Consider the following 24601-nt stretch of genomic DNA (forward strand, 5'->3'; position numbering starts at 1 on the left):
ATAATATTCGTATTTCGCTATCTGATGCCATATTCGGCTCCGTGCTAAACCGGCGCAACCTTATTTGGGTTCCAAAAACAATGAGTGCACCAAAGCGTCATCGGTGCGCTGACTTGCTGCAATTCTTTGTGAACCCTTTATAAACATACAATTGGCTGGGGATGGAATTCTTCTTCTGCGCTGTAGTTGAATGAAGGAGTTATGATTATAGTATTGAGGGTATCTCCGAGAAGGATCTATACCTCTAGCAAGTGTTTGTTCTCGGCAATTACCCCACGAAATACGCCTAGCCCCAGATATTTCTCGCGGCACAGCCATTTGTATAACAATAAGAAGCTTTGGGGTAAGCAAGCCAATGAGCCGCTGAAAATCCGAGTTAAATGGTTCTACGCCACAGATGTTCCCCTTTCGAAACCAGAATGGTTCGATTATACAAAGGAAAATGACGCTAAGAAGTTCATTCCTTTCTCCGACTACGATTCCAGTCAATTAGAGAAGCGGTTCCAAGAGCTTGGCAACCTGAGTGGTTCCTCAGACGTATCACCAATAGTCGAAGTTAATGAAGATAAATTGTTTCAGGTGGATTTAAACAAACTCAACATAGCTCCCGTGTATTGGGAAGGTCCCATTTATGAAGTCCGGAGAGGAACTTGGTTTGGTTCTGATGGTATACCCCTCCCCAGCCATATTGCCAGGGCAATTGAGAGTGGATATCAGCGATTCAAACCTTACAACTTCAAGGTAGATAACGATCTGATGGACCTTCTCAAATTTAACAAGGATGTGGTAGGCCAATTCAACAAGATAAAGGACCGTTTGGAAGTAGATGCCAAGTCTGATATCAAACTAGATGAAGAGCCTGATCTCATTGAACTTGATGATGGACAACTTGTGCTCTTCCATAATGGGACGGATGCCCTGATCTTCCCTAATGTCATCAAGTCTACACTTGACCTTAATGTTCTTCGTAACTTTGGACCAAGGAAAATTCCAATGATATCAATAACCAATATACAGCGTGGGTATACTGATGACTTGGGAGAATCAATATTGAGTAACATAGCAAAGGAACCCATACCGAAATTGGCAGATACTTTTGAAAATGAAATTGGACCGTTCTTCGGTTTTCTAAGTTCTGATTCTTCATCTGAAAGTGGGCCAAAAGAGACCAAGTCAGCAAACAACCAAATGAAAGACATCTTAGAAACAGACTATGACCATGATGTCTCTGCCACGACATCGAATAGAGATGTAGACCATCTCATTCTTTGTGTGCATGGTATCGGACAAGTGCTTGGCGACAAATATGAATCAGTCAACTTCACCCATAGTATTAATGTGCTTAGGAACACAATGAAGAACGTATACAAGTCGGATGACAGATATAGACACTTGGCCTATCCAGGTGAAGCCAAGAAGACAGAAACATCATCCTCAAATAATAGAATTCAGGTGCTTCCTATTTCATGGAGACATAGAGTCGACTTCCATCCCTCGAAACCAGTTGAAAAGTTTGACAAGTTTGGTAAGCACAGGCTTCCAACCTTATCCCAAATCACTGTAGATGGTGTGAAGCCGTTACGGAACATACTTGGTGATGTTATTTTGGATATATTACTATATTACGAACCAATGTATGTGAAGCAGATATTCTCTGCCGTCACAGACGAGTTAAACAGAGTCTACGAATTATACAAGGAAAGAAATCCCAACTTCAAAGGGAAAGTCCACATCTTGGGCCATTCCTTGGGTTCAGCAATCGCTTTAGATATCATGTCTAATCAAACTGCTACCATTGGTGAAGACGTGGATATCTCCAATGACTTGAAGTTTGAAGTCCATGATCTATTTTGCGTTGGATCACCAGCAGGTATGTTCAAACTTTTAGAAGAAAAGAACATTGTTGCCCGTTCACTAGCACAGCCGGAAGACTCTGATAAGTACATTTCTCCCAAATGCAAAAACTTATACAACATCTTTCATCCATGTGATGCTGTCGGGTATAGGATGGAACCTCTCGTCTCTCCAGCATATTCGGTCTTCAAACCAGAACCGATTCCATTTGCACTGAAAGGCTTGAATGAACAAATTAAAGAGTTTGCTAGCTTTGGTGATGGGCTCTCTGAAAAGATTACCAAAGCCTCTAGTTGGTTTACCAGAAGCGGAGGGAAAAAGGAAGAGGCGACTAGTATTGAAGACAAGGCTGCTCAAGAGAATGCATTGGGAGATATCATTACTTCTCTTGCTCGAAGTGATAAGAAGTCCGATAGTAAAGGTACTTCCAAGAAAATCGAACTCGATGGTGCCAAGTTGAATCCATTATTAGAATTAAATAGAACCGGTAGAGTTGATTATTGTCTACCGATGGGGGTCTTTGATATTTCATTGGTTGCAGCAGTTAGTGCTCATATCTCGTATTTTGAGGATGAAGACACCGCTGGCTTTATCATGAAGGAAGTGTTAACCTCTGATAAGCCTCCAGTCAAGGCAAAGACCTTTTCAACATATAAGTAAGATATTATAAATTTGTGCATTTACTACAGAATGCTAAAATACATATTCATACTGAATCCAATCTTTTGCATGTAGAAGAACAGCTGGCTCTCGTATGTTTATTTGTTTGCTGCTTACTCCAACATTACTTACTCAAGAAGTAAATCGTCAATACTCTGTTCAGCATCGTGCTTGATCAAGTCCAACATACCCACTGGTAAAATTGGTTCTCCGTTTTCATCGACAATGTAACGGAAAGGCATTTCAGTGGACTCGTACTTGTTATATCTAATTTCTGGATAGTCCAAGAACTTGATATCCTCGAATTTGACCTGGTCTTCAATGATTCTTTGGGTGGTTCTGATGGCAGTATCAGTGGTCATTTGGAGAGCTCCCAATCTCCTACCAGCAAAACCGTACTTTTCTCTTAATAAACCTGTTCTGTCAATTCTAGGATGAGATCCAAGGATTCCCCCGAAGACGAAGTAATCGAACTTTTCGGCGTCGGTAGTTGCCAATTCTTCAGTTGCTGCTGGGTCTAATAAGCAAACTCTGTTCTTGTCTAACCCACCGTCGATGTTAACACATTCTTTGGTAGTCCATTGCAAACCTAAGTCAAGCAATCTCTTAGGAATATCCTTCTCGGTAGTTTCAGCCGGTAAAGAAGTCAAAACCAAGTTTTCTTTGCCGACTTCTTTGATAATCTGGGTGTATTCTAAGATAACCCATTCAGAGAATCCCTCTTCCATATGTTCTATTATATACTTCATTTTCGCCGGAAACTATTTACAAATTAGATACTCAAATACTACTCGGTTCAAATAAACAAGATTTCGACTTTTCGACTTCCTTTATCTATCTGGTCCCTTCTCCATTCAAAAAACACCAAACTCTTCATCATCTTCAAAGCTCGTCTTCGAAATCGAAAGCCATCGAATTTTTGAAAAATTTAATATGGTAGCGCCGATTGTTGCAGCTGCAAAATTTCGATGGCCCATTTATTATGAAGTTGCAAAAATGTATGATTTGAATATATTATAGATATGAGGTTGTAGATGTATGTTCCATGGGGATATAAGTCAGATATATATGTCTGCTTGTCCAAAATGTAAATATTAACGATATTCTTCTACGGTTCTTGAACGATATTCAAGTATTCAAATATACATATATGAACTTATTTATGATCATAAACATGAGCTTATTGCTTGGATATTATAAAACTATGTAGACAAACCTGGGATCATCTGTCAATTTCGGAGTCACTGTACTCCCAGAAAATCCGTTCCAGATATCACTTCGATAAGCACAGCTACCCATAATTCAATTCCAAATTTATACATTAAAAATTAATGATTAAATACACTATAAACATTCTCAGCTAATTAAAAACAATAGCACTGCCATCGCTATACTTCATGATTTACTTCTTGGAGCAACACGAAGAAGCTCCTTCAGCACCAGTGGCATTAAAAGCCAATCTAGAAGTCTTGTCCACATTTAAAGAACATGAGTCTGTTCCTTTGCTTCCAGCCTTCACCTCCTTAGTAGTTCTAGCATAAGATGGCTTAACATCGAGAACTGGGTTCTCAGTGAAGAAGTGTCTTGGTCTCAACATCAAGTCAAAGATTTCGGTAGGCATGACTGGGAAATCTTCTGGAGCTGGGAAATGGGTAATACCGAAAGTGTGGAAAAACAAGATATCGGTGTCTTCAATAGCTTCAGAACCGTCGCCAATCCATTTTCTCATACCTCTGGATCCATCACCACTCCATTGAGCAACATGCTCACCGGAAGGATGTAATCTACCATATCCATGATCTTCATCTTGGTATGGGACGACCTCTGTTGAGTAAACAGCCCATGGGGCTCTCTTGCGGACTAAAGATCCCTCTTGTGCCAACACTGGGGAACAGAAAGTAGACACTAACTTATATGAAGCTGGCTTGCCTGAGTATGGGTTAATAGACTTAGGGTTAAAGATATCCCAAGTTCTGGCAGTGGAAGCTTGTGCGTTGGTCAATGAATCCTTAACGGTCTTGAAGGTAGTCTTTTCGGCGTAGAAAGCATTACCATACATGTTTTCCTTTGATCCAAATGGGAATGGGGATGGCTTGGCATCACTAGTAGCAGCCGAATTACCTTCACCATCAATTCTTGGATGAATTCTCAAGGAGAATAAATGCTGATGGTTGTGGGCATTCACTTGTGGGTATACCTGAGTACCCCATGGACCAGTTGACTCATCTTCAGCACAGACATAAGTGTTCAAGATACCGGTTAATCTGACCTCCAATTTAATAGTACCATCTTGTCTGAAAATCCAGTATAAACAGTATTCGTAGTTAGCAGCAGTAAATATTTGCGAAACGATCAACTTCTTACCTCTGGTGACGACAGTGGTTTGGAAATCGTCTCTGAAGTCAGAATGCTTGAATAACAACCCATCATCCTCCTCGTGAATGCACACGGCATTCTTCACAGTTGTTGGATCACCATCCTTGTTTGGAAAGTGGGCATCCAAATAATGGATAACACCCTTACAGTCACATCCCAAAGACAATGGGTTTGTGCAGTTACCAGCACCATACTCACCAATATCCAAAGCATGTTTACGTTGGTGTGGGAAGTCTGGCGAACCGTAAGGAACAATCATTTCAGAAAGAGAGATTCTGTGAAACATTGGTCTGATCTTTCCGTGGTCGTTGTAGCTCATGTCACTCAAAACGATACCTTCTCTGTAGTTGAAACCGATGTGGAACTGGAAGTTAGACCAGTTCATGACATTTCCTTGCATCTTGAAATCAACACCTTCTGGTTGAGTAACATTGTAAGGCTTTGCATCGGTACGGAAACCAGATGGGTTTTCTGGTGTTCCGAACTTCTCCTGGATATGCTTAGGGTGGAAAGAAGAGTGCTTGTGCTTGGAAACCTTTCTTCTTCTGTTTGGAATATCGATAAAAATCACTTTTTTGGCATTCATATCAACAATAGGACAGAAGTCAAGAGGGTGTGAGTAGTGGGAATCATCTTCATCCGATCTCCAGTACATGAGAGCTTGTTGCAATCTTCTGGAAGCACCCCATCTTTCATCATAACCAATTGTCCAGGCATCACAGTAGATGTTGGACATCTCAGAAGCTGGGATACCGCTGATTTCACACTGTCTGATGACTTCTGGGTCGTTTCTGACGATATTTTCAGTGTCTTGCAAGTCAGCAGGAGTCAAAATTGGCTGAACACCTTCAGTGCTTCTCAATTCGATTAAGGCACTTGCTGGAATGTCAACAATACCTTCCTGGATAGCAGAAACGCCATCTTCAACCACAACAAAATAGGCCAAACGTGGGGGTAATGGACCACCGTTCTCTTTCCAGTTATAGTAAGCCTTCTTGACTGGCTCCCTCAAGGTAACTGTGTTGAACATGATCTTACGACCGGCGTACTTCTGCTTGACAACATCGGAGACTTTCTTGATTTCTTGCGGAGACAATGGGTCCAAAGGGTGGGGACCGCCAGAGGAGGCCGAAGTCATCTGAATAGCAAGCTGCGACAATCTTTCCATAGTGAATGAAAAATGTACCGTCTGAATAAAGTAGGAGGAGTAGAGTCAGATGAAGAGCAACCAATCCGATAAATCCAAGCAAAAACCTTTAAAAAAGACTATTTCTGAATTCTTTCTAGATTCTATGAAGAATACTATGACAATTGAAAACAACAACAAAATTCACATTTGGAAACTCCCTACTATATATACCATTGACTCCATTCCCCATCGCCAAATCACTACTATATCTATCGGTGTAAAATATATTTATTCCGCCCGTCTTATCGCACCTAATCGGGATATTTGTTCCCGTGGGAGGAAGCACCTTCTGGAAGGGGAAGGTAAGTGAGCGCGGGCATATATAAGTGAGAAGTTCACGGTAGGAGTGGGAAGGAATGGGAGAGTGCAGCTAAAGGACGGTGTGATTGATTGCAAAAAGATAAAAAGATTGGATGGAGATAGTGAGTGGTGAGTGAGTAGGGGTGTAGGTGTGTAGGTGTGTAGGTGATAGAGCGGTGAGTGATGAGTAGGTGACTATCTTCTTTCGCAACATACAATTCTACCTGTCTCCACTATTTCAATCACATTGCCATATCGCATGCTCAGGCGATGAGAAGGTGAGGCAGAGCGCTGAGTGGGAGGAATGACGGGAAACAGTATGACAAGGAAGGTCATAGATGCGGTTTTAGGGAGTCGTGGGATAAAAGAATGGGAATGGTCGGATCTGATATCTTTTAGTGTGTTATTTGACAATCGTGGGTAGTGGGTAACTTGTTCAATTATGGAGATATACATTGTGCGCAAGTACTAGCATTAATAGGAAGGTTAGCCCAGATAGCGGTTCTCGGAGTAGACTTGAAAACGAAAATTGCGGCTAAAGCAGTGTGACTATGGTGACTATGAAATTATGGAAGAATGTTGTTAGGTATTAGATACTAGATCCTTTATCTATATTACACGGGTTAGAGGTGAAGATAGTACCTTGATAGGAAATACAGAAACAAACAAAAATTGTTGATAATTGGTAGACGCTACCATTTGATTTTTTTTTTTATGCAACTACGTGCACTGATCTGTGAATCAGATTTTTGCAACACTTTCTGTTTCTTTGTTTTTAGTCCTTTTACCTGCCCTTTTTCCTGCTCATTTACGTATCATCCAATCAATACAATATTGACCTTGATAAAGGGTGATCTGAGTCGTCTACAGTGCTTTATTTGGTTATCCAACAATATCTATGACTAAAAGTTCTTGTTTACATCTGATATTATCCATTGGCGGCTACTGGTAACGCTTCTTCTAGGGCAGCAAAAGAATGGAATTCACAAGGAGAGTAAATGCCAACGCCAGGGTGGAAGTTCCTAGAAATCCAGCAGGAAACTCAGCTCCAGAAGATGACTCAGATCAAGAAAGCGACTCAGAGACAGAAGAAGACTCGGATCAAGAAGACTACTCAGAGCCAGAAGACGAATCAGATCCAGAAGAAGACTCAGAGTCCGAAGATGACCCAGAAAGCTGTAACTCCAGGAAGCGCTTGAGAGGTCAAGCTTCAGTATCTGAAACAAATAAGAATACGACTATCCGTAGCAATAAGATAGCTGCTTATGGACTCCTCGCCTACTCGAAGAGAAATTTGGATACTAGTGCACCCAAAGTCTATGGCGCTAGCTCTATTATTAGAAATATCAAACTAATTTTTGACAAGCAACTGGAAATAGCCAATGATGAAGCAAACTTTGCAGATGAACCTAGTTACCGAGACTTCTTTAGAATGGATTTGGATGAAATTTATCAGCGTCAGCAGCTAATGGAAATTATTGAGGACAAAGAGCGTATTTGTCGTTACCCAACTGAGTAGACTCTCGTAGTATTCGAAGAGTCGGTTGGAGTCTTAGAAAAGAAACTCAGAGAAAGGCAAGCTGATTTAACTACATTTAAAGCGCGTAATTACTTGAACTGGCTTGATTATTTCAATTTTGACTTAGAACTCGTTAAGGAAAGTCTCAAGGAATTGGAGCAATTGAGAAAGGTAGTCAACATTCGAAGTGAGGTCATCGAGGGAAATGAAGAACGGCTGAGAGTTATTACAGAACGCTCAGCAGCTCTTCCTGGCGTGTTAAGAAGAAATGAACAGCAAGAGCCTAACCAGGATGAAAACGGAGAACCATAGCTTCTTTCGTGGGGAAATTATGAATGCCAAGATAGCTCTTCCCTTCCCAACCCGAAATTGTGGGAAGTATAAGTATTGAATCAGCTATTTTGGTCACCCTATGCCCACATTGAATTTGATAGAAGCGAAATGAAAATCTCAGCAAAGAATTGAGTACTGAATAAGTTCTATTCGCCAAAGTCACATTAAATTGGAGCTACATATGTTTGAATGCTATTGATATGCGCAAGGAGTCTACCGTTCCCCATTTAGCTATGTCTAGGTCATACATGCTAACTAGTTGCTGAAACAGATGCCCCTACTAAAGAAACTACTATAACTCCCTGACCCAATTTGGTTTAGAAATGTGCAATTGGGCACATTAAAACAAATACTAGTAGGAAATGGATTTAGGAGCCGCTGCAAATATATCAAATGCAGTTTCATACAGATGCAGATTTACGAAAGTTACCTGAGAGAAAATTGAAGCAACTGACTTGACAATATTTGTATCTAGTAAAGAATTGATAATAGTAAAAATTGGGATGTATATAGATATAGACATATATTGAAATTAATAAATATATTAAAATTAATAAATATATTAGTACTTGCGTAATCGTAAAACGTAGAACCGGGTATTCTACAACATTAGAATCTCATATAATAAGCATTATCACAATCCAAGACTTTACTTCAAGTCTTTACTTGTCTTGATTGAAGTAATTCCTTCTCGACAACATTTCTATCTTGATCTCAAAAAATAACCAAATGGTGAGCGGTGCTATTATGAAACAGAAGAGATTAAGCACATTCCAGCAATTAATGAGAGTGTCGTACAAAGAATCAAATGCTTGAATTAACGAGAGAAGCATTCTTTGTTGAACACAGTATGAATATGATATCGAGTCACTGCAGGAACCAGCTGCAGAGGTGGAAGTGGCTGCAAGGCCACTGTGTGATAAGTAGTTGATTAAAATCGAACTAATGAATTGTATAGAACTCTTTGGTGGGGATATTGGTTTTGAATGCACAGGAGACGTGGTGGTTTGAGGGCCATCATTGATGATCAAATTGATCATGTTAATTAACACGTCGTTAAATATAATAATGAATCCTAGCGAGAAGTTAAGGATAATGCAATCGTACAACCAGATAAATCTGGTTATTAAGCCTGTAAATTTGTTGCAAGAAGCCAAGTGATTGTTAGCAAAGATAATTACCTTAACAAACTTGGTGAAAGTGTCAATTGTAAATGTTACCACTAAGGCTACGAAAATATGGTCGAATTTAAACTGAAAAGTGTTCAACTCGTAGATTATTGATGACGATGTCAATTGGAAAGTTGAAGGTAACAACACAGTCGATGCAACCAATACAATGAAGAAAATTGCAATGTGCTTCTTGAAGAACTTCTTATGGTAAAACTGGGGCAAAAGCGATACTCTTGTCTGTGGAGAAGGCGTTGCCATCAACAATTGCTCAACTGAGTTGTTGTGATGTCCATAATTGAAAGTTGGAATTCCTCCTTCTTCCTTACCAAATCTAGCTTCTTGATCCTTCTGGATGTACGACGATAAGAGTTGGAAGTATTCCGAACATCTCAAAATGCCAATTGAGAATAAATGAATTAGAAGCATGGAGATTACCATTATTACTGTTATTTCCATGTCCTTGACGAAATAAAACCAATTCAAAGATGAATTTTTGGTTTCGTTGATGAGATTGAAATCCCCATTGCGTTCCAAGTACTGTGTCAATGTTGGCAAGTCAAGAACTATATGTTGGTTAAATAGCGTGAAAAGGAGATTCCACACAGTAAGCACAATCAAACTCACCACGCAAAACCGTATATCTGGAAATTCTTTGCTTGTAGACTGGGGTATGATGGGAAGCTTTTTGGTGATTCTCTTGTATCTGTAGAAATAGAATACTGACAAGAAGCAGCTCAAGCTGATCAGTATGTAGTAGTAGACGCTTATATTTGCACCAGTATCTGCTGGATCATTGAGCTTGGTTAAAGCTGTGAGTGTGTCCTGTTGAGAGAGGAACTTATTTGACATTGTGATGGTATCAAGGGGATTGTAATGTGATTATGTGAATGATTTAGAAAATGTGAAATTTATGTCAATGTACGGAAACAATGGTCCTGGTAGTAAGGATAATGAAGAATTGTGTCTCTTCTGCACTAGTTGAGACTATTCACTATCAAGAACGTTGAACTCACACGAGGTCTAACCCAGAACTCTGTCAAAAGTCTTGATGGAAAATGCCTTTTATTCCGGATGGATTTTATAGAGGCGTCTGGCGGGATGAAACTTCAGGCTACCACGAAGGAATATATATATCTATATCTAGGACTAAATATAGCGTATATCAGGCCGGAGTCTGTTGTTCCAAGTGCCTTAATCGCAGCGAATGCTTCTATACGAACTGGTATTATACGAACGGAACGAGAATGTTCCAAATTTTACCTGCAAATGTGCCGTCCGGAGTGAAGTGATGGGATTGAGGTTGTTATAGGGCCGTGGACCAGGGTGTGCCAAGAGTGCAGTGAAGAATCTCTAGGAAAACACAGAGCAGCAAATGCGAGGCGGGCTAATCCACTCGGATAGTTGAAATGGAGAGTGGCCGGGACTTTAGTGGTACTGGCACTGGGGAAGAGGGCCAGAAGTAGTTGTTAACTTAGTTGGAAAATACAAACTAGGTGCTAGGTGCAAAAGAAGACTACAACCAGAAGTCAATGGAATACCCTTGAGGAAGAAAACCCCATCTCTACGGAATACGCATGTAATATATATAAAACTCTAACTACTACTACCGAAACCCTGTCACTCGCAAAGCCGGACATGCTGCTTTGGTCGGGCAATTACAAATCCATTACTCAACCGTCTTTTGCCCATAGTTAACGCTCTGGTGACAGCTCATTCTGCCACTACCAGAAAATATCTCTCAGCCGTTTTTACCGATTTATGGTAGCAAATTTAGTAAGCCGTAGGCACGCGCCTAGAAATTTTCAATTACAGTTCCCGTTACGGAATCCCCGGTTCGTGCAAATGGCACAATGTGTATACACTGGTGCTGCATGGTGGGTGAGGTATTTGCGGCAGGTTTTTTGGGAGACACTAATAGTCGTGTGGTGTGAGCCAGCGAGGTGACAAGGACGCAGCGAGAGAGCAGGGGGACGCTGATCGGCCCTACCATATGCTGTTCCGGTAACAAGTGCTTATTTGCGGCACGCACCGATATATCCCGCGCTGTCTGGAGCGTCCAACCTGGTCAGTAATACATACGGTCAACACTTGCTAGAAACAATGTATAGGGCATTAGGGCAATAGGTACCATCGGGGTCCGAAATGACGCACCTAATTACATATGCCAAAGAAGACACGATGAGCAATGACCTACAATGTACATATTTCCTCATTAGTCCACCTCCTAGATGACTCCTTGCACCCATTTACTATTGTCATAATTTGCACCATTTGCGCCATTTGCCTGCTGTACAACTGCCAATCTGATGTCCGAGTGCCTAATACAGCGGAGTTCCACCTAAATGGAAGGACAGAGAACAAAAGAGAACTCCCAAACTGGAACATCAAAGAACAATTGTCTCCTTTCATCACAATACTAAACATTACCGACAGCCCACATTGTAAGGAAGGGGGGCACTTAACATCCATTATACTTTATGTATTATACTAACCATTATACATAACTCTTAAAGGCGACGACACTCTCCTCTTCTTATTCCCCTTCCCCGAGATTTGCAGCCGAACATTTGTCAGATGTCGTATGCGAGAGAAAACCCCCTTCGAAGACTGAATAGTCACGTGATCTCGGTGATAATTCATGCTTTCCTAGTGGTGAAGCATCGTTTCAAGTGTCTTAGTATTCTTTAGCATTATTCAGTAAGAGGAATAACGCCCTTTTGATGAAGAATTCGTAATATAAGTCGTAGACTTATGTTGTTGTTCCTTTTTCGAATTTTTATATTGAAAAGTTGAATTCTACCATTTACTATTGTGTGTATTGTGTTTATTCTTCCTTCCTATTTCGCCAGTATATACCACTCACGGCTATACTTGAAAAAAATCCTCGAAGTCTCTATTTTAAGCCTCATCTCTTCACAAAGTATTCTTTAAACACTCCTTGCTCTCTGTGGAACTCGATTCTTGCTTTGCCTGAAAAAAAAAAAAACCTGAGAGGATTGTCTAGCAAATCATAAAACATAAATACCATGAGATGGTACTATTCTCTACAATCTTACAGCCTTTGATATAATATAAAGTATATTTAGACTAGAGAGGACAACAGTTTATAAAAAAATGACTATAATAACAGATTAACAAAAAAGAACAGTATATGTTTTCTCTTGACTAGCACTCTTATAATTTGTCGTAGTATTCTTCGTAACCTGGGACTTCTGGCTTCAAACCTTGTCTGACTCTCTTCTCCTTGACAACGAGACCTGGCTTAGAGGCGGGGTCAGTGACATCACCTGGCAAGATAGACCAATGGTCGAAAATCAATTGTGGGAAAGCTTGACCACCAGTGGCTTGTCTCAATTCACCGGTGAAACCGAAGGACTCGTTAACTGGCAAGTAAGCCTTGACAGTGAACAATGGAGTACCTGGTCTTTGCTCTTCAGAGATGACTTGACCTCTCTTCTTGTTAAGAACGGAGTAGATACCACCAATGGCGTTTTCTGGACATTGGATTTCAACCAAGAAGATTGGCTCTTGGATGGCTGGTTGAGCCAACAACATGGAAGCATAGGTAACTCTTCTCATGGTTGGGATGATTTGACCACCACCTCTGTGGATAGCATCAGCGTGCAAGGTAACATCCAAGATGTTAACTCTGACGGATCTGACGTTTTCACCAACAACTGGACCTTCCTTGGTAGCCCATTGGAAAGCAGCAACAACGGAATCCTTGATTTCGTTCAAGTATTGGACGGCCTTAGTTTGGTCAACAACCAAGTTTGGACCGTTACCATCTGGACCGAAACACCAGATCTTTCTAGCATCACCGACATCCCAACCGTGCTTGTCAGCCAAGATTCTGGCTCTGGCCTTGAAATCATCTCTTGGGTTGATAACACCGGATTCGATATCGAGGGAGACTTCTTCGTCGATTGGCTGAGCCTTGACGTAGATTCTGTTGTGCTTGTTTGGAGACTTAGATAAAGCGACCATGGAAGATTCACTCTCAACGGTTTCTCTGTAAGAGACGACTGGAGGAGAGATTCTCAATGGAACACCAGCGTGGTCGTTTTCCAAATCGGACAAACAAATTTCCAAGTGCAATTCACCTGTACCAGCAACAATGTGTTCACCGGACTCGTTCATGGTACATAAGACACATGGGTCAGACTTGGACAATCTCTTAAGACCTTCGACCAACTTTGGCAAGTCGTTAGCGTTCTTGACCTCAACGGCAACTTGCACGACTGGGGAGACAGAGAACTTCATGACCTTCATGTTGTGGGAGGCCTCGTTGGTGGTGATTGTACCAGACTTCAACAAGAACTGGTCAATACCAACCAAACCGACAATGTTACCGGCTGGACAGTCATCGATGGCTTCGACGAAACGTCCCATCATCAAGACGGTTCTTTGGATAGCCTTGACGAACAAGTCCTCCTTCTTACCGACTTGGTAGTTTGGACCTTGAATTCTGACCTTTTGACCAGACTTAACAGTACCAGCGAAAACACGACCGAAGGCGTAGAATCTACCCTTGTCGGAGGTTGGGACCATCTTGGAGACGTACAACATCAAGTCAGCCTTAGGGTCACAGTTTCTGATGGCGTTACAGGAAGCATCGTCAGATGGACCCTCGTAAAGGGTCTCAGCTCTGTAGAATTGAGCGGTAACTGGGGATGGCAAGTGAATGACGATCATTTCCAACAAAGCGTCAGCAGCTGGCAAGAACTTTCTCATAACGACCTTCAATAAAGCCTTACCTTCGAGTTCCTTTTCTTCACCCTTAAGGACGATCTCCAACTTCTCTAACAAAGCTGGGATTTCATCCTTCTTGAAGTTCATGATAGCAGCGAACAAACGGAAGATTGGGTCAAGAACGAACATGTTGAAAGCTCTCTCGAGAGTCTTTCCATCAGCGTCCTTGTCCTTAGTAGTCCACCTCTTGGTCTTTGGGTTGAAGTAAGAGTCACCCCACAATCTCTCCATCATCTTGAGTCTGTCGACACCGAACTTCTTGGAGTATCTGGTGGCGAATTGTCTGACAGTGAAAGCCCAACCGTGCAAACCGGAACCGAAAGCAACGGTACCCTTGTCTGGGTAGACTTGAGAGTCACCCAAAGCTTCATCGACGTAAGTAGCAATGATAACGTTGACGGATTCAACAGTTCTGGCAAAGGATTGGTACAAGTCCTCCTTGGTGACTTGCAATTCTAAAAGAGCTCTGTCAACCTTGTTGATAATGACAACAGGCTTAATTCTCTCACCCAAGGCTTGTCTCAAGACAGTCTCGGTTTGGACACAAACACCTTCAACACAGTCGACGACGACCAAAGCACCGTCGGTAACACGCAAAGCAGCGGTAACTTCAGAGGAGAAGTCAACGTGACCTGGAGAGTCGATCAAGTTGATCAAGAAAGAGTTACCCTCAGTCTTTTGCTTGATTTCCTTGACATCATCGTCAGTCATGGAAGCGTACAAAGAGATAGCGGTGGACTTGATAGTAATACCTCTCTCTTGTTCATCCTTTCTGGTGTCAGTGAATCTGGCTTCACCGGCCTTGGCAGCGGAAATGATACCAGCTCTCTGGACCAAGGAATCGGTAAGTGTGGACTTACCGTGATCGACGTGAGCAATGACGGACATGTTACGCACATTGGTAACCTTGTCCATCAACTCACGGATTTGTTCAATAGTGAAAGCGACTAAAACAGTTAGTAATTGCAATTATACGGCATTTTTTGGCGTACCATTTCAATTCGACGGCTACGATACGGATCCCAATCCCCATCCTTGATTTCCTCCCATATTGCCATGTTCTAGTGTCTCTTTCCACCAGGCTCTGCTTGTCTTGTAGCTCGCTGACAATTGAGAAAATTTTTTCTCACTCATCTGATCAAGGAGAGTAGACGGCGTGTAAAAAGACTGGCCAAGAGGGCAAACCAACTTGGCCAATTCATCGTCTATTTCCTTCAATTCTTCATGGGATCCATCCCACAGCTTGACTCTACATCTAGTACATACCCATTTTGAATAGTTATTGGTTTGAACGTTTGCTGACCAGAACCCTCTAAAACTGACAAAGAAAAAAGTGGGAATGAAAAACCTTTTTTTACTAACGCCAGACGTCCAGCACGAGGGGACTGGGATGGCACGACATGCGACATTGTAATGAGAGAGAACCAGAGTGAGACAGTGGGAAAAGTGAGAATTGGGAGATGCAATGAGACTGAGACTGCCAGTGAGACAGGGAGTGAGTGATGTTTTGAGACAGGAAACTACGACGCTTGAGGGTGAGGAAGGTGATGCGTTGTACAAAGATGGGGGATAGAGGGATGGGCGGACTGCATAGGAACAGAGAATTCCAGCTACATGGGAATGAGAATGCGAGGCTGCAGTGGGGGTAGTGATTTGTGATTATGTAAGCATCAACGATTATGTTACGTAATTATTTAGGAAAAAATTAGGTAATATAGAGTATATTTGGGACCGGTCCCCAATTTACGCGAGGACAATATATGCACTTCAATTGACAGGCAGGTGTTACCCGGACACTCAAGTTTTACGAAGTAGCGAAAACCCCCCACCCTCTAAGATAGGCAGAAGAACCATTAGCCAATTGCACAGAATTTTTGGTATATTGCACCCTCTCATGAGAAATCAGTTCCACTGCACTGGAAATGACTCACCACGAGATATCTCGCCTCCTCTCCAGTCATTCAAAATACCACTATTCTAAAACCCACTCCAAATCATACGCTTATCTCTAACCAGGAAAATTTTTCAGAATGACCGGTCGTGTGCGTGCCAACCCTTCCCCTGCAACAACGAAGCATAAAAATGTCGCACGCACTGGAACCTGAATTCATCACTGATGTCAAAAAAAAATCCCCATCTCGTCCAGATCGCCTTCTCTCTCAAAGGCCTCAGCCGAATGCCAAATAAAAAAGATTGAGAGTTGGGCTAAAAGTTGTGTCACGTTGTTTTTATCACGTTGTTTTTATTACATGATTCAAATCACGTGACTCCGGAGTCAAAAATCTAATAATGCTACTCTTCTCTTATATACTGTCTAGTATGGAGTAGATGAAAAATTATGAATATCTATGGTATTTGTAAGGTTCGTGGAACGTTGCTAAGTTGGAAGTAGTAATTCGTAGTCCTTAACATTGCAGCATCATGTCCGTAACCATAACCGTGTTAATATCGGGCTCTGGAACGAACTTACAGGCCCTCATCGATGCTGAAAAAGCTGGAAAGTTGGATGGAACCATCACTCAGGTAATCTCTTCCAGCGAGACAGCATTTGGATTGAAGAGAGCTTCTGAGGCTGGAATTGCAACTAAGACCCATATTTTGAAGAACTATTACAAAGGAACTACTAAAGATCAAATAGCAGAGCGTAAAGCTAAAAGAGAACAGTTTAACAAAGACTTGGCTAACTTGCTTATCTACGGATCCACAGATGGAGAGCCAGTAAAAGACTACATCAAGCCTCAATTGATAGTATGTGCTGGGTGGATGTTAATTCTTTCACCCGCTGTGTTAACTCCATTAGAAAAGGCTGGTATCACCATCATTAATTTGCATCCCGCATTGCCTGGAGCATTTGACGGAACCCATGCCATTGACAGAGCATGGAAGGCAGGTCAAGATGGTGAAATCACCAAGGGAGGAGTCATGATTCATAGAGTAATTGCTGAAGTAGATAGAGGATCACCAATTCTTGTGAAAGAGTTGGACCTCAAGAAGGACGAAACCTTGGAGCAATACGAGGACAGAGTACATGCTGTAGAGCATGTAGCCATTGTAGAAGGTACAAATATCATATTGAAGACATTGAAGGAAAAGTCAAGCTTGAAAGAAAAATCAAGCGATGTGGAAGAGGAACTTTCTAAGTTATCTATTTCCCTGGAGAAAGAGTAACTTTTGAAGATTGAGATCTGACAAGATCTAATCAACTAGGATTAACGAATCCAGTGTAGTATAGATATGAGAAATACATGCATTTAAAGAAGAGTGATGGTGACATAAGCATAAATTTGTAAGTTAAAAGATGAAAGTATAAAGTGAAACAGATCGAAAGAAGCCCATTGTGAATATCGTGTAACTACTTTACTTGTAGTGAATTGATAACTATTTATAAAACTCATTGGTAGAGTTGGCCATGGAGTGAAATATATAACATATCAAGTTGTAACTCTTCCCATTGTACTATTTGTATCATCATCTCCATTGGCCCATATTAAAGATATTCTAATCTACTCTTCTCCTCACCTACTTTGATCTACTCGACCCACCGTCTTATAAATATATGATGTATTGCAAAAGTATATAGGAAGAGGTTATACAGACGACATATAAACGTAATTGATTTTATGATGATGGAAAAGGCATGCGGTTATGCAATGGAATCAACTTACAAGTTAGCAATAACTTGCTTTGTGAAGTGCTGAGTAGAAGCAGTACCCTTCAAGTCACCGGTTCTGTTCTCTGGACCAGAAGCAATGGTCTTCAACACGGCGTTCTCGATCTTGTCAGCATCAGCGTTCAAGGACATGTGTCTCAACATCATACAAGAAGACAACAACAAAGCAGTTGGGTTAGCCAAGTTCTTACCAGCAATGTCTGGAGCAGAACCGTGGACGGCCTCGAAGATAGAGACCATGTTACCCATGTTACCGGATGGGGTCAAACCCAAACCACCAATCAAACCAGAGGACAAATCAGACATAATGTCACCGTACAAGTTTGGCATAACCATGACAACATCCTTGTACTCGTTAGGGTCGGCAGTCAATTTAAGGGAAGTGTTATCCAACAACTCGAAGTCGAGCTTAACGTCTGGGTATTCCTTAGCGATCTCCTTGGCGGTGCTGACGAACAAACCATCGGACAACTTCATGATAGAGGCCTTGTGGACGACCAAGATGTGTGGCTTGTTGATGGACTTGGCGTATTCGAAACCGTATCTGATGACCTTCTCGGAAGCTGGCTTGGTGATCAACTTGATGGATTGGACGACACCTGGGACAATGGTGTGCTCGATACCAGAGTACTCACCTTCGGTGTTTTCTCTGATAAGCACGGTGTCGACGTTCTTGTATGGGGTGTCGTAACCGACGATCGACTTACATGGACGGACGTTGGCGAACAAGTTGAAGGTTCTTCTCAAGGTCAAGTTCATCGAGGTGTGACCCTTACCGACTGGGGTGGCCAAAGGTCCCTTCAATGCAACCAAGTTCTTGTTAACGGAGTCAACGGCGGCTTGAGGCAAGGTGGTCTTACCGTCAATCAACAAAGGAGTGACATCAACAGGCTCCCATTCAATTGGGACGTTGGCGGCAGCGTAGATCTCCTTGACGGCCTGGGAGATTTCCACTCCGATACCGTCACCCTCGATCAAGGTCACGGTGTAGGTACCGTTGGCGTTCTTCTTACCGGTGAATTGACCGGCAATGTAGGTTCTGGCGAATCTTGGGGCAATTGGGGACGATCTGGCGAATTGTCTCAACATCGTGGAGTATTGGGGGTTCTATGGTGTTGGAAAGGGGACACTGCTCTACAAACAACTTGGACAACAAGTGAAGACTGCTACTGGGAACAAGAACAAAAGAAGATGTCGCTAATTTATAAAATCCTCACCAACTGAAAATTTTGGCGAGACAAAATTAGGGATCACTACGAGGCACTACGAAGAGCCAGAGCCAGTGAGCAGTAGGAGTGTAGGAGTGTAGGAGGGACGGAGAGAGTGAGAGAGTGAGTGAGATTTTTGTGAGAGTGAGAGTGAGTGAGAGTGATGTGTGTGTGAGAGTACGATGTAAGATAGTGAGAGATTCTCAAGGTAGAGAGATGGAGAGAGTGAGGGGGAGTCAATGAATTTTAGATAAAGAGATAGAGATGTAGAAATAGAGAGCTAGAATGGTAGAGATATACAATAACCTTCCAGTCCGTAACATCATAACTGTATGACTTGGTAACGACAAATTGAAGGTTGAATGCATCCTTTACGGTACTCCATAACTTGAGACGAATATTCCCTCTACATACACTAATTTTAACTTATCTACTACAGATCACCCTCTGGAAAAGACGGACTCCTGGCGATGATTGAGAGATATTATTCCGGTAAAGCACTCTGATTCAATGGCAGATGTCGCGGAGCTGCTAATCGATGGAGAACGAGAAACGGAGTGATTGGCCAATCAGCAGCCACGGTTGTGATGTCGGAGGCAGCCCTGTCGGTTCCGAACAACTTTTGATTGGGTTACGGACTTGGGAGCGACTCCGAGCCGACCGCGAAAAATGCCCGGAAATCGACGAGATGGGATGAGATCACGTGACCCGGAATATATCGGTGTTGGTATTGAAAATTTTGGCCGATGGGGCGTTAGAACGAGGACGAATAGGGATGCAGAAGTATTGGCACAGAGAGTGTTAACAATTAAAATTCAGTAATTATGGTGAAACATCGGTATTTTTTGGGTTATTAGTAGTAATAGGTAATATTACTTTCAATTGCCCTCGTTGACTTTGGGGCAATTGCAAGAAGCGAGGTGAGCTCGACAGATGAAATTGTTCCTTAATAATAAATTGGGCTCGCGATGAGGGAGGGGATCGCAGTACTGAAGAGGAGCTACTTTTGTGAAGGACAGTAGTTTTAAGTGATTTGCACCCAAAGGGTGTAGGCATGGATGGTTCCATATAACAAGGCGGGGCATGGTATGAGGATATATCTTGATTTGAGTTATCGGATAGAATGGGATGAGACGCTTATATCCTGAGTCGGATACTCTTTAGGAAGAAAGTTGAAAATGCAGTAAAAATGGTGACTGCAAAACGAAGCAGCGACAGGGAAAGATATTAGAATATACTGGGAATTATATCGACAACACTGATATATTGGTCCACATTTTGAATTCCTCATGGGATGGTCTGTTAGTTTTACGAGTAATCTTCTTGTAAGAAAGTATTGAAAGTAAATTATGAAGGCATTTTGTTTATCAGCATACATCTTGTGGTGCGTGCTTTTATTTACTGCCTTTACCTACTTTAGAAAGGGGAAGTAACAACCTCCTTTGTAGTCATGTAGTTTCTTATAGTAAAGCGATACTGAACGAAGTCATATTCTGCTGATATACCATTCTCCTCAGTCACCTCTTTAAATAATTCTTTTCACATATCTCAATTGCAAGTTGAGATCTCGAATTGCTGCAAAAAAAGTTCAGACGGTATAAAGTAGAAAGGAATAACAATTTTGGTTATATATCAGCTGCTCTCGCAACTAAAGAAACCATGAGAATGTACATTATTCTAGACAACTTGTCCTTCTCTTCATTCTATTTTAAACATTAAATTCTAATCAAATTGTCAAATTGTCAACTACACTGCTAATTCTGTAAAATATTCCCTTTCAACTATTCACACAACAATAGCAAGAATTTATTAATAGCAGTAATATCAATACTTAAACCACATTTTTTACTATTTTTTTATTTAAGTGTTTTCCTTCCTATCACATCAAATTGTATCATATAACAGCCCAACCCACCTTCGTATCACCTTTCACCACCACTTCATCAGTTAAGAACCCAAACCCATAAACTAATGAAAAGTCGTGTACTGACCATTATGAAAAATGTATAATCAAGACGTGTTTAGGAATACCTATAAATATATTACTATTCCTTTGATTCAAACAAAAAGGACTAAAAAAACACCTGAAATGGCAGGTGCCTACTTGTCATGGAGGCAATTTTACTTTGTGCTACTAGGTCTCCGCTTTTACTTTGCGTTGTCTAATTCATACATTCATCCAGATGAACATTTTCAGACATTGGAGGTGCTAACCAACAGAATATTCAATTATTCTACGAATGTTCCTTGGGAGTTTAGTTCAAAAGACCCCGCAAGAAGCATTGGAGTATTGTATTTGTTGTACGGACCAGTTCTCTACGCAATCAAGTTTCTCAATTTGGACTTTTCTCCACTTCAAATCTGGTATATATTACGATTGCAAAATGTCATTCTTGGATGGATAATCACTGATATGTGCATCTACAGATTGCTTCCAACAAAACCAGAAAGAATAAAGGGAGTTTACTTCACTATTTGTTCCTTTGTCACGTTGGTTCACCAATCGCACTTGTTTTCCAATAGCATAGAGACCTATTTGGTTATACTTTCCGTGCTAATCATTAACAACCTACGTTTATCCAACGAAACGAAAGAAGAAGACGAGAACCATCATTGGAGCTTGATCTGGCTTGGAGCCATCATATCAGTTGGTACATTTAATAGGGTTACTTTCCCTGCATTCATTATCTTGCCATTTTGGTTCGTGTTCCAGTACCTTTGGTCTCACAAAATTAAGACATTCCACTTGGCAATAGGTTTCCTACTTCCCACCATTTCCCTTATACTCGTAGATAGTATATCCTTCGGCAAGAGTTTAAAGGAGATAGCCTCTGCTCCTCTCAATATCAATTCCTATATCATTACTCCATTAAATAATCTTGTCTACAACTCGAACTATTCAAACTTATCTCAACATGGTATTCATCCTTATTATACACACATATTAGTGAACTTACCACAGATATTGGGACCGGGAATATTATTCTTGTTAAAGACGTCATATTGGAAAACTACTCCATTCTTGAGCATGGCGAGTGCAATTCTTGTCCTATCGGTTATACCGCATCAGGAACTCAGATTCTTGATGCCAATTGTGCCTTTAGCCTGTTGTTGTTTCGACCTCTATTCTTTTTCAAGTAAAAAGGAGGGAGACACCAAAAAGTCAACTTGGGGTTCTATCCTCATGAATCTGTGGTACATTTTCAACGCAAGTTTTGCGATTTTGATGGGAGTATTCCACCAGGGTGGCGTTATTCCAGCATTGGACCACTTCCATGCTGAAAACTTCCAATCGGACCCTCTGCACAATACTATTCAAGTATGGTGGAGAACTTACTCTCCTCCCACTTGGATCTTGGGATACAAAGAAAATACACTCCAAGCTATAACTTTGAATGATGAGACCTTTGCCGAAGGGTACACCTTAGATAGTTCTAAGACTAACTATCTTTTCGATTTAATGGGATCTGACGAGGACAAGATATTAAACTTTCTTACTGAATTAAAGGCTACTCAGAATACTAGCACAATCTATCTCGTGACTCCAGTTGCCTCTTTCAATAAAGTTTTCAAAAATGAATCTTTAGCATTCAATGAAACATGGTCTTACACCTATCATCTCGATATGGACCATTTGGATTTCAGCGATATAGAAAGTTTGAGACCTGGATTAGGAATTTATGAACTTCTTTAACCTCGAACAATCCTTCAGATTGTATAGCCACATACACTGCATCTACAACTCTTGCATCTACTTCATATCTTCCTGCATTAAATATACATTACAACATCATCTACTTGTAGAAATCGAATTTGTCATGCTCACTGCCTGTCTTCACCTGCGCTGTGTATGCTTCTTCTAAGTCGCTCTGTAAGATCATGTATCTATTCTTTCTGACTGCTCTCAAACCAGCTTCTTGCATGATTGCAGCAATAACGGCACCAGACAATGGGTCATTTCTTATAATCAAAGAGTCCAAATCAACTTCTGGAGCCAAGGACATCTTAGAGGCAATTGTGGAGAAAATAAGTCTTCTCTCTCTTCTGTCCTTCAATGATGGGAATTCAATCTTTCTGTCCAATCTACCAGGTCTTAACAAAGCTGGATCCAATGTGTCGGCTCTATTTGTAGCCATGATGACTTTAACTGTGGAAGTCTGATCGAAACCGTCCATCTGGTTCAATAACTCCAATAAGATTCTCTGCACTTCTCTGTCGGCACCAGTTTGAGCGTCGAATCTCTTTGTTGCGATGGCATCTATTTCATCTATGAAAATAATTGCAGGAGAGTTCTCTCTTGCTAACCTGAAAACGTCTCTTACCATTCTAGGACCTTCACCCAAGTATTTCTGGACGAATTCGGAACCATTGATTCTGATGAACGAAGCAGTGGACGAGTTGGCGACAGCTTTGACCAACATGGTCTTACCTGTACCTGGTGGACCGTACAATAATACACCTCTTGGTGGATCAATACCGATCTGGGAATATAAGTCACCTTGAGTCAAAGGCAATTCTACGGCTTCTCTGATTTCTTGCTTTTGCATATCCAAACCACCGACGTCAGCGTAAGTGACATCTGGTTTCTGGTCATCTCCAACAATGGAAATTGACGAATCAGCTTCAGGTGGTAATATGTCCACCAAAGCGTTTGAATGACGATGTAATGCAACGGACGAGGATGGCTTCAAGAGCTCTCTGTCCAAAGTGGAGAGAATTCTGACCACATAGTTGGAGCCTGTAGTGGAAGACACGATACCAGTGTTTTCATCAATAGGTTCAAGGAACTGTCCGATGACCAAGGGAACGGACTTGATTCTCTTCACTTCTTCTTGCGCTCTGACAAGTTCTCTTTTTAAGTGGCGCTGTTCATCTTTGATGTAGTCTTCTTGTAAGAGCAAGAGATCGAGTTCTTTCTCCAACTTTTTCAACTTCAAGTACACATCCGACGAGTCTTCTATCTGGTTATGTTTTGAGAGCTTGCTGAATGGTGTGGCGAAGCTGTTTTGGGACTCCAAAAGTACTGGATCTTCCATTTTGGTTGTATTTATATGATTCAATGGGAAATACTACGGGACTGGCGCCAGATTATCTATGAGCGTGTAGTATGAACAATACTACTAAGATTAATAGTAATAATAACAATAATAATTATAAGCAACTGTGATGAATGGAACTACAACTAGACCTAACTACAATGGATCCAAAGCAGTTTTCTTCGACGTAATAGAATTAATACACTATCTAACTTAGTTCCACAACGATTTTTCACCAATTGTTCCACTAGTACTATCAACTCACGGGAGTAACTAATGGTAACCACTAACAACACTGTTGTCTCATTCAGATTCAGTGGCGATTGGAGGTTGGGAAGTGCACGACTTGTGGGTGAGGAATGTGTGTGCAGGTCATTGAGAGAGAGTCGATTCTCTCGTCTTCCATTTCTATGAAAGTAGTGAGAGTTAGTGAGTGAGAGTGTGAGTGCGTAGTGAGAGTGACAGTGTTCGTTAGGTGAGAGTGTTCGTTAGCGAGAGAGACAGTCTGGTGCTAAATATTGAGTGTTAGTAC

The 24601-nt window shown here is 41.4% G+C and overlaps 10 protein-coding genes across 10 annotated transcripts; 4 read left to right on the plus strand and 6 right to left on the minus strand. All coding sequences in view use genetic code 12, as the record gives it.

Moving 5' to 3' along the window:
- Window positions 1-162: 162 nt before the first annotated feature.
- Window positions 163-2578, plus strand: RJT20DRAFT_7529 (putative carboxylic ester hydrolase). The gene has a single exon (XM_064921182.1). It carries the CDS (start codon window positions 202-204, stop codon window positions 2512-2514), a length of 2313 nt encoding a protein of 770 aa, XP_064776669.1. The 5' UTR covers window positions 163-201; the 3' UTR covers window positions 2515-2578.
- RJT20DRAFT_7533 (protein-arginine N-methyltransferase) lies at window positions 2479-3374 on the minus strand. The gene has a single exon (XM_064921183.1). It carries the CDS (start codon window positions 3261-3263, stop codon window positions 2643-2645), a length of 621 nt encoding a protein of 206 aa, XP_064776670.1. The 5' UTR covers window positions 3264-3374; the 3' UTR covers window positions 2479-2642.
- Window positions 3375-3752: 378 nt separating this feature from the next.
- On the minus strand, window positions 3753-6269 carry AMO1 (Amo1p). The gene has a single exon (XM_064916001.1). The coding sequence runs from the start codon at window positions 6056-6058 to the stop codon at window positions 3917-3919; it is 2142 nt and encodes a 713-aa protein (XP_064776671.1). The 5' UTR covers window positions 6059-6269; the 3' UTR covers window positions 3753-3916.
- A 1086-nt stretch (window positions 6270-7355) lies between these two features.
- On the plus strand, window positions 7356-8210 carry RJT20DRAFT_4213 (uncharacterized protein; the record flags this gene model as incomplete). Its single annotated transcript, XM_064920082.1, has 2 exons — window positions 7356-7872; window positions 7909-8210. The coding sequence occupies 2 exons, from the start codon at window positions 7356-7358 to the stop codon at window positions 8208-8210; spliced, it is 819 nt and encodes a 272-aa protein (XP_064776672.1).
- A 492-nt stretch (window positions 8211-8702) lies between these two features.
- RJT20DRAFT_7543 (uncharacterized protein) lies at window positions 8703-10355 on the minus strand. The gene has a single exon (XM_064921184.1). The coding sequence runs from the start codon at window positions 10250-10252 to the stop codon at window positions 8894-8896; it is 1359 nt and encodes a 452-aa protein (XP_064776673.1). The 5' UTR covers window positions 10253-10355; the 3' UTR covers window positions 8703-8893.
- A 2222-nt stretch (window positions 10356-12577) lies between these two features.
- On the minus strand, window positions 12578-15425 carry EFT2 (elongation factor 2; the record flags this gene model as incomplete). Its single annotated transcript, XM_064920085.1, has 2 exons — window positions 12578-15102; window positions 15422-15425. 2 exons carry the CDS (start codon window positions 15423-15425, stop codon window positions 12578-12580), a joined length of 2529 nt encoding a protein of 842 aa, XP_064776674.1.
- Window positions 15426-16576: 1151 nt separating this feature from the next.
- ADE8 (phosphoribosylglycinamide formyltransferase) lies at window positions 16577-17323 on the plus strand (the record flags this gene model as incomplete). The annotated part of the gene is made up of 1 exon (XM_064921291.1): window positions 16577-17323. One exon carries the CDS (start codon window positions 16577-16579, stop codon window positions 17321-17323), a length of 747 nt encoding a protein of 248 aa, XP_064776675.1.
- Window positions 17324-17703: 380 nt separating this feature from the next.
- IDH2 (isocitrate dehydrogenase (NAD(+))) lies at window positions 17704-19055 on the minus strand. The gene has a single exon (XM_064916002.1). The coding sequence runs from the start codon at window positions 18912-18914 to the stop codon at window positions 17817-17819; it is 1098 nt and encodes a 365-aa protein (XP_064776676.1). The 5' UTR covers window positions 18915-19055; the 3' UTR covers window positions 17704-17816.
- A 2067-nt stretch (window positions 19056-21122) lies between these two features.
- SMP3 (glycosylphosphatidylinositol-alpha 1,2 mannosyltransferase) lies at window positions 21123-22727 on the plus strand (the record flags this gene model as incomplete). Its single annotated transcript, XM_064918078.1, has 1 exon — window positions 21123-22727. The coding sequence occupies one exon, from the start codon at window positions 21123-21125 to the stop codon at window positions 22725-22727; it is 1605 nt and encodes a 534-aa protein (XP_064776677.1).
- Window positions 22728-22777: 50 nt separating this feature from the next.
- PR26 (proteasome regulatory particle base subunit) lies at window positions 22778-24359 on the minus strand. The gene has a single exon (XM_064921186.1). The coding sequence runs from the start codon at window positions 24067-24069 to the stop codon at window positions 22828-22830; it is 1242 nt and encodes a 413-aa protein (XP_064776678.1). The 5' UTR covers window positions 24070-24359; the 3' UTR covers window positions 22778-22827.
- Between the last annotated feature and the right edge of the window lie 242 nt (window positions 24360-24601).

Source organism: Scheffersomyces xylosifermentans (genome assembly GCF_036884685.1).
Source record: "Scheffersomyces xylosifermentans strain CBS 12540 chromosome Unknown RJT20scaffold_1, whole genome shotgun sequence".
In the NCBI taxonomy this organism is placed as follows: domain Eukaryota; kingdom Fungi; phylum Ascomycota; class Pichiomycetes; order Serinales; family Debaryomycetaceae; genus Scheffersomyces; species Scheffersomyces xylosifermentans.